This window comes from Dermacentor variabilis, chromosome 8 (assembly GCF_050947875.1).
Source record: "Dermacentor variabilis isolate Ectoservices chromosome 8, ASM5094787v1, whole genome shotgun sequence".
Classification (NCBI taxonomy): domain Eukaryota; kingdom Metazoa; phylum Arthropoda; class Arachnida; order Ixodida; family Ixodidae; genus Dermacentor; species Dermacentor variabilis.
The window spans coordinates 62,374,660-62,383,813 of NC_134575.1; the positions used below are offsets into that span (position 1 = coordinate 62,374,660).

At 45.9% G+C, this 9,154-nt stretch overlaps 1 protein-coding gene across 1 annotated transcript in view; it reads right to left on the bottom strand.

The window, feature by feature from the left end:
* The window catches only part of LOC142591053 (uncharacterized), a 34,110-nt gene extending 28,711 nt beyond the window's left edge, over nt 1–5,399 (bottom strand). Inside the window, exon 1 of the mRNA XM_075703425.1 lies at nt 5,336–5,399. Within this exon, the coding sequence (XP_075559540.1) occupies nt 5,336–5,361 (26 nt within the window). The 5' untranslated portion in view covers nt 5,362–5,399. The remainder of the gene's footprint in view (nt 1–5,335) is intronic.
* Between the last annotated feature and the right edge of the window lie 3,755 nt (nt 5,400–9,154).

A 9,154-nucleotide genomic window follows, 5' to 3' on the forward strand; every position in this document is an offset into this window, starting at 1 on the left:
GGTACTGAGTTCTTAACTTTCGGCCGCATCTGTGCACCAATGTGTCTTATTGGAACACGGAATACGAACTGCACTCAAAAAGCCCATTCGCTCAAATCACGCAAAAAGCCCATTTACATGTAGCGTATACATCTATATGTTTTAGACATCAATAGACATCAATATTTTGTATTGTATTATAGTGCATATAGATATATATTGTCACGTGGAAGTGACGGTTGAGACGGCAGAAAAACTGTGATTAACGAAACGAGCGTTTTATTGGGCGAACTTGTGCCCTCAAAAACAGGCTACACTCAAAGAAGGATGGTAGCGGCGAACACGAGCGGTGGTCGTCGAAAATCTGATGAGCGGGTCAAGCGCGTTGGCTTTTATACACCTGTCGTCGAATGTTCCAGAGCAATCGCTGGGACCCGCGTGCCTTCCACAAAGTTCCACATTATTCGCGTCGCGCACACATGTAATCAGATAACACAAGTTGCGGTAGACGGAACCGTCGATACATTCAAGAAACTTCTTTTACATGCAGGCGCGTCCTGCGCTGTGCGACAACATTTGTTAGGCGGCGAAAAGTGGCCGCCCGATAAAGATAAAGAAGTACACGTGTTATTACCCCCCTCTTAAAAAAGCATCGTTCCGATGCTACAAATATGAGACCGAAACACAAAAGAACATTCATTAAAGAAAAATAACAAAACAACGAAAAGAAACAAAGTTCAAAGGTTGGTTACGCGAAGTCACAAAATTAATTAACGCTGGTAGTACGGCTTGAGTCGCACAACGTGGACTATTTCAGGTCGTGAGCGGCGCCGCTGTGATAGCGAATTGCCGTCTGGTACGACATCATAGTCCAGTGCCCATACACGTCGGATGATCTTGTACGGTCCGAAATAGCGACGCGAAAGCTTCTCGCTCAGTCCTCGTCGGCGTATAGGGGTCCAAACCCAAACACGGTCACCGGGCAGGTACTCGACGAAGCGTCATTGGAGGTTGTAGTGTCGGCTGTTGGTACGCTGCTGGCTCTTGATCCGTAGGCGGGCGAGTTGTCGGGCTTCTTCGGCGCGCTGGAGAAAGGTCGCGACGTCAAGATTCTCTTCGTTGGTGACGTGCGGCAGCATGGCATCGAGCGCCGTCGTCGGGTTCCTGCCGTAAACCGCCTTAAACGGCGTGATCTGTGTTGTTCTTGCACCACCGTCTTGTAAGCAAAGGTTACGTACGGCAGGACTGCGTCCCACGACTTGTGCTCGACGTCGACGTACATTGCTAGCATATCGGCGAGGCTCTTGTTCAGGCGCTCCGTGAGACCATTCGTCTGCGGGTGGTAGGCAGTAGTCCTCCTGTGGCTTGTATGGCTGTACTGCAGAATCGCTTGGGTGAGCTCTGGCTGTAAATGCCGTTCCTCTGTCGGTGATGAGGATTTCTGGGGCATCATGTCGCAGCAGAATGTTCTCGACGAAAAATTTCGCTGCTTCGGCTGCACTGTTTTTCGGTAGAGCTTTACTTTCAGCGAAGCGGGTGAGATAGTCCGTCGCCATGACGATCCACTTATTTCCGGATGTTGACGTCGGAAACGGTCCCAACAAGTCCATCCCAATCTGCTCAAACGGTCGACAAGGGGGCTTGATTGGCTGTAGTAATCCTGCTGGCCTTGATCGGTGCTGTCATGCGTCGCTGACAATCCCGGCATGCCTTGACGTAACGGGCGACGTCGGCAGTCAGACGCGGCCAATAATACCTTTCCTGTATCCTCGACAGCGTTCGGGAGAATCCAAGGTGCCCAGCCGTTGCATCGTCATGTAGGGCGTACAGTATTTCTGGACGCAGCGCTGACGGAACAACAAGAAAGTAGCTGGCGCGGACTGGTGAGAAGTTCTTCTTTAGGAACAGGTTGTTTTGTAAAGTGAACGAAAACAATCCGCGCCTAAAAGCCCTATGTACTACGTCGGTGTTCCCTTCCAAATACTCGACGAGGCCTTTTAGCTCCGGGTCTGCTCGTTGCTGTTTAGTGAAGTCTTCTGCGCTTATTATTCCGAGGAAGGTGTCGTCATCCTCGTCGTTTTCCGGCGGGGGATCGATGGGGGCGCGTGATAGGCAGTCCGCGTCAGAGTGTTTTCGCCCGGACTTGTAGATTACCGTGACGTACCCCGTACCTCCACCAGATGTCACGTGGTAGTGACGGTTAAGAAGGCAGCAAAACTGTGATTAACGAAACGAGCGTTTTATTGGGCGAACTTGTGCCCTCGAAAACAGGCTACACTCAAAGAAGGATGGTAGCGGCGAACACGATCGGCGGTCATCGAAAATCTGATGAGCGGGTCAAGCGCGTTGGCTTTTATACACCTGTCGTCGAAAGTTCCAGAGCAATCGCTGGGACCCGCGTGCCTTCCACAAAGTTCCACATTATTCGCGTCGTGCACACATGTAATCAGATAACACAAAATGCGGTGAAGGACAGTGGACAGAACCGTCGATAACATCCCAGAAACTTCTTTTACATGCAGGCGCGTCCTGCGCTGTGCGATAACATTCGTTAGGCGGCGAAATGTGGTCGCCCGATAAAGATAAAGAAGTACACGTGTCAATATTGTACGATATTGTAGCCATCAATATTTGACGCTTGAAACGGGAGCAGATGCATCATAATACTGTTGCCGAATTTTATGTGTTTCACACCAAAATCGAAAAAGAAAACGACGCATTTACCACTCGCCGGAAGTGACGTACGACTTAGACTATAAATAACTAGGGCCAGTGTTGTCTCCTATACTTGCTTGCACAGGCCATGTGTCAGGGACTAGACCGCGCACGTCTGCAAGCCATAGAGTTGGCGAACTGGTGGCTGCTTTGTGTGCTGTGCCACCGGGGTTGCATGCCGGCGATGTTCTTTTTTAATGCGATTCTCTACGGAGTGAAGCTCGATTTGGTTATCTGACTCTTTGCGATCAATGAGCAGAACGTCGATGCGTTCCGTCTTCGCTGGGAGACAAGCATCGCACTGACGTTGCCAAGCTGAGGGCCATACGGCACTTTATAGATGAAGACGACAAGTAGCGCCATCTGTAGAAAATCACGGAAAGTAGCTGACGCTAATCACAAAGTGCGCACGAAGTTTCGCCTTATACACTCTGGAAGCACTGCATTCAGACATTGTTTGGCGCCGCAAGTGCAGACTATGCTCGCGAAATGTAGCCTTTGCAGCATCATATCCGCATCACTACCACTTACCACCTGCTGCTCGCGTGTTCTGGTTCAGCGCTATTTCAATGATACTTGTCTTAAAGTGATAGAATTACTAGCTGTGCGATTTTGCAAAGATTACTTTGGCAGTATATGCCACATATTTATAGCCAAATTCAGCCCAAGTGGAACTTCGTTGCAGTTGGCTTAAGCAGCTCCCAACTACATTATTACGTAGTTAAAAAAACAGTTAGCATCACTTAGTATTTTGCTGGCATATTGAAGACAATGACAAATTATGTTAGGATTGGTGACGGTTAAGTGAAGTATTATGAGAAATACTTATAAAGGCCAAAGGAAAGCCTGAACTAAGCTTACTGATAAATAGTTGTCTTCTATAGCTGTCATTCGTAAGAGGCGCTAGCGCGAGGCAGGCTCGCAGACCGTGGACAGAATTAATGGAAAACACCCATGATATTTTCTCGTCCTCATTGATGCCAAGACACGCTATCGCAATTACAGCGCACCGAAAAGTCCGCATTGTGCACTTGACCGCGATATTTTCTCATCAGCTGGTCCTGCAGCGTGCTTATTCCTGAAAGGCGCCAACATTGAGAGAGTGCCCCTGTATGTATGAAGTTTACTAAACTGTGTGGCTATTTACGTGAGTTTGCAATACACATGAAAAAAAAAGCACGCGAAATAAACAATGGGTGACTTCACTCTGTCTAAACAGGCTACCGGGCTGGTCTCGGTGTTCTGTGTTTTCGAGGATACTGTGGCACTGAACCAGGTAAGTACTCAGTACCAGGGATGCGTAAGGACGAGACGACACTCGTCATCATCAAATGCTACCTCCGTTATCACGCGCTCCAAATGTAACAGGCCCAGGGTCGATAAGAAAGAACAGAAGGTGACGCTTGACTTTCAAATCGGGTCGCTAGAGGAGGAATGGGGCTCGTGGCGTAGGTGAAAACGTGAGGCTTTCTTCTTTAATATCTCTTTGATGGAATTGCATTAGGCATTTGTGAGAATCTTTCTACAACATAAAATGGATGCCGAAAGCGCGAGTTAGTCAGCGAACTCGGGAATCGAAAGGCGAGGCACGGCAATAACGAAAAGGACAAAAAAACTGTGTTGCTGCTTGCCAAACAAAAGGAAAGGTATGACGACCACTATGTACGGCGCACAGTGTAGTCTACATTATTGTGAACTATAAAAATTGACAATGGCTGCAATCATGACATAAGGCTCGCAAGGGCAGTTTTTTCTCTAGAATTGCTCAGAAACTACCCAGATCCACAGCACGCCAAACACGCGTGAAGGCAGCAAAGAAGACGACCTCAATATGTCTCATTTCAAAACAGTGGCTATTGATGTTTGAAGTCAGAGCTGGCCGCACTCTTTTACAAGCGTCTACGCGAGAAGAGTACTAAGCCATTGGCAACGCAAAATGTTTTGGCGAATGATAATGTTACAAACGGGGCGTGTACGCGCGCTACGGATATGGTAATCTGGTTTTCTTTCATGATGACTTTGATCATGAATTTTGGGGCACCGTCTGCTCAACAGCAAATTTTGGCATGTGGTGACGAATCTGGGCTTTGATGTCTGTTTTACTTGGCACTGCGTACTCTAGCACTCTGTAATATGATTCGTTGCTGTATTACATTCAACGCCGGCTTCCAAATTCGTAAACCACACACAGAGTGCACGTTTTTTTTTAAAATCTTGACCGATTTTCAACTAAGGTGTTACAGGAACATCGCCCAAGCCTACGCAGTGCTTGAAGTTCTGCCTTTGTACGTTTGAATACCGCGTTACTTAAAAGGGTGTGAACAGTTTTATAACTAATGACAGAATGTTATTAGTATAAAATTAAGTGGCCCTCACGAATGCTTATGGCAAAGTCATGTCGCTGGCTTTATTGCATGAGACTACCGCCAGAATTCCATCATAACTAATATTAAGGCATTGTTGTCCCTTCCTTTCTTAGAATGTCGCAGAATAATGGCAATTATTTTCCTCTTCCAAAAACTTGTTCATATCCACCTTCCTTTGTCCCTACCTCTTACACAGCCAAATCGCACTACGGACCAATTCCATAATCACCTCCGTTTCAAACGTTTTTCGGGACAAACCACCGCATTCAACTCACCGGCTTTGCCACGAGGAATCACCCATTGGAATGGCCTTTCGGACAGGATTGTTCCCATCTCTGACCCCTGCATATTTAAAAATAAAAACAGGCAGCATTTGTTCTTGAAGTGTTTCTTTTTAGTGAGACTTTACAATGTGTTTATTTATTTACTACTGTGTAATGATCTTCCAATAACAATGTTCAAACTGCTTCTGTGCTCACCAAACTTTTAAGCCCCCTCACATAATAATCTATTTGCAATGCGTGAGGCACTTGAATAAATATATTTCTTGAATCCTTCTAGCTCAACCATTGTTAGGTGTCGTCATCGAGGCGGTCACCGGCTTTATCACTACTTTCATTTTCACTAGCTTGCTGGAAGCTATAAAGGGGAGACGGCAAGCGGACACAAGGGCACAATGCCCCGCTGGCCTTACCCAAAGGTTGAAAGCAAAACGTGTCGAGAAGGCGCACCCTGGCAATCGTGGTATCTACGAGAACCTTTTTTATATTGTAAGCTGTTATGGGCTCATTCAAATAGCTGTTTTGGTTGGCGATGTTGTCTGCCGCCACCGCCAGTGTCCGTCGCAGCTATTGCCGGGAATGAAAAAAAATCGCAGTTCTGCCCAAAATGCGAAGCACTGACTGCGATAACAAGTTAACAGCTAGCTGTACAAAGTTACCGTAATAGTTTTATCGGTCGTGTAAACTTGTAACATTCGCATACTAACTAAATTAACAATGATACAAATTGTAAGGCTGATCCAACAAGGACGTAGAAAGAAACAGACACACTAAGACAGCGCTGCCTTTGCATGTCTGCTTCTTTGGACGTCTTGTTCAGTCGCGCTTAGCCATTTTATCATGGATTGAAACCAACTAGCCCGTCAAGGTGTTTTAACTAAATTAACCAGCATGGTGTCACGCACGCACAGGTAAACATGAAAACATCTCGCTCGATGACAGCGGAAACTCTGAGTATACGCTAGAGTTTGGAATCGCGGCAGCAGCCGTGAGCTAATTGACCTCAGTGCATCTCAAGCATTTCCGACAGAAACTCACCACTGGGAACTTGTCATATGGTGCGTAGAATTCCTTGGAATCATTATATACGGGCTTCAATCGTGCGTTTGACACTAAAATTACTGTATTTCAAGAAATAAGTAGTTTCCAGGAATTGCTCGAACACTTTGGCGATCGCCCCAGCAAACTCATTTTACCACCAGTCTTGTGTTTGGCCAATGAAATACGCTCCCTTGGAGACTTCGCCACGAATGTCGAATCTTCTCTTGCTTTCATACCAAACCTGGCGACCCAACACAAGGCCAATAAAAAACAATTAAGTGCTGCATGCATGTGGTACTTAGTTGAAAATAATGTGCGCTCACTGTTTATATTTCATGCAAATCTCGCGAGTCTCACCGGTTTAACACCTGCCGTTTAGAACAAGCGCTATAAAAAAATAGATGGGTTAGTAACTGTGCTTGCGCCGGATTGTAACGCGTTGCTGTGGAGAATTTGCCCACTTGCTTGTGCTTCATTTGTACTCTTATGTTTTCTTTTTATGCAGTGTCAGCGATGGATGTGAGCTACGGCAGTGGCTGTCTTGGAGCAGCGAGTGTCGTACGGAAACGTAGTTTTTATTTCCCAATATGTTGACCCTGCAGAATGTAGATGGCCCTACGCGGCCTCCACATTCCGCCGTTACTGGAAATATGGGCTTCTATGGAAGTTTCGCTACCACGCGCTACACATACCTTCGCCGCTTGTTGAGAAAATTCTAGCAACAGTTTGGACTTTGGGTGCATGTGTGTAGACACCTTCTGGCTTTCTGATAAAATATCGCATCGGAGGTTCGTGAGCGCAGAAGAAGGTGGCGGTAAGCGTACAGAAGCATGTGTATTCGCACGAATTCACTTATTCCAACCTAGACAGCGCTACGGCTTTCTACAGCGAAGTTGTATATAGCAATGATTCCGGCGGTGGTCGATGCTTGTCCGTTTACGCGGGGCGTCGGTACGAAAAAATGTTTGTCTCTAGTTTCTCGCGAATGCTCTGTAGCTCTCGATTTATTGCGGGTGTCTTAAAAATAATTTTGCTGAAATTGCCCGCTAAGACGACTCTAGCATTTCACCGAATTTCATTTACTTGTCCTAATTGGCTAGTTCAGAAAGAAATTGTAAACGTAACAGAATTCCCGTCTGCAGTCAATGCATGGCCGTCTACGGCGGGAGTATTGCTACAGAAAAAGGCTCTAAATCTTGTTTTATCAAAACTATCCCGAAACAAATTAGGAAACAAAATATGAAAACTAAACGCTAAGATGACTCTAGCATTACACTGAGTTTCACCTACCTTTCAAAACTACGTAGTTCACAGTGAAGTTGTAAATGTTGTGGAATTCACGTCTGCTGTCAATACAAGAGGTTCAATACGGGAGAGAAACGGACAGCCCCATGTTAGTCAGCTAGAATAAAACTCTAGTGTTGTAAGTTTCATTTAGCTAACTAACTAGGAAGTATGCTCATTCACAAATTACAAACAAACGCGTTTTGTTTTGCGCACTCCTTTAACTGTGCCCCGGTCAACATATGTCATCGCTCGCTTCGAGGCTCATTTTAACGGCCACCTGCGCGCTATACACACTGTTACCACCGGTGGGCATTGTGTGTTATAATAATAATAATAATAATAATAATAATAATAATAATAATAATAATAATAATAATAATAATAATAATAATAATAATAATAATAATAATAATAATAATAATAATAATAATACTTGTATTTACATAGATGCGTCGATTGCGGGAGCATACATCACAGTTTCGCTGCTCACCGTCCTTCTTCACAGAATATTTTTCTGCATGCATAGTCTCACTACATTCACATGTGTATGTAGAAGTAGTATACCTTTGCAATAGTTGGTCATGACGCGGGTAAAAATTATAAACAGTTATCAACTACGCTCCTTCCGGCCTTATGAACTACCTCCCCGCAGGGGCGTCTGCGTCAGATGCCATTTGATGTGTTGCAACACCACGTATACCCCGAGCACATGAGAGTCGGGCCCTCCAGCGTCTAGCCGTGCGCGTTTATCCGTGTCTGGGGAAAGCGGAATCCGGGGGATTGAGCGGATTCCGGGTGTTCAGGGTCCCCGGCGTAGGCAACACATCTGTTTGGCCTCTGCTTCACATAGAAAGGCCCCTCCAGACTGACCCACCTGGAAAAAAACCAGCAGTTGCCGCTTCCTGTCCCCCTCTTAAATCTCTGTCTTTCCTTTGAAAACAGGGGGAGGGCGCGAGGTGGAAATTCAAGACGATGAACAAAACGACAACAACGTGAAAGCAGGAGCCAACGTTTCGACAAGTGCACTTGTCTGTTTCAAGGCGACATATGCTTTCCTCGCGACAGTGTAAATCGGTGGGGTTCTTCTGAAGAAAAGAGGGTGTAAGGCGGGTGGGTGTGACAACGAGCGAAGTTGTGTTAGCGGCAGGGGTGTCGAATTGAGAATAAAGGAGTGCGGTGTACAAGGCCAGTGACACGGCCGTCTGCCAATCAGGCGTCAACGGCCATGTGTATGCCGGCATGTCAACGGCTGGCACAGCAGCTCTCCATTACCTATTTCGCTGGTGGTCGTGGGCTACCGTGTCTGTGAAAGAGATAATAGAAGAAGCGGCAGAAACCGGTGCTCGTAAAAAAAAAAGAAAAAAAAGGAAAAATTCACAGAAAATATTGAAATGGAATAAATAAATAAATAAATAAATAAATGGGAAAAACGGAAAGAAAGGAAAGAAACACTGAGCAACCGAACTAAGTGTTGTTGCCTATAGC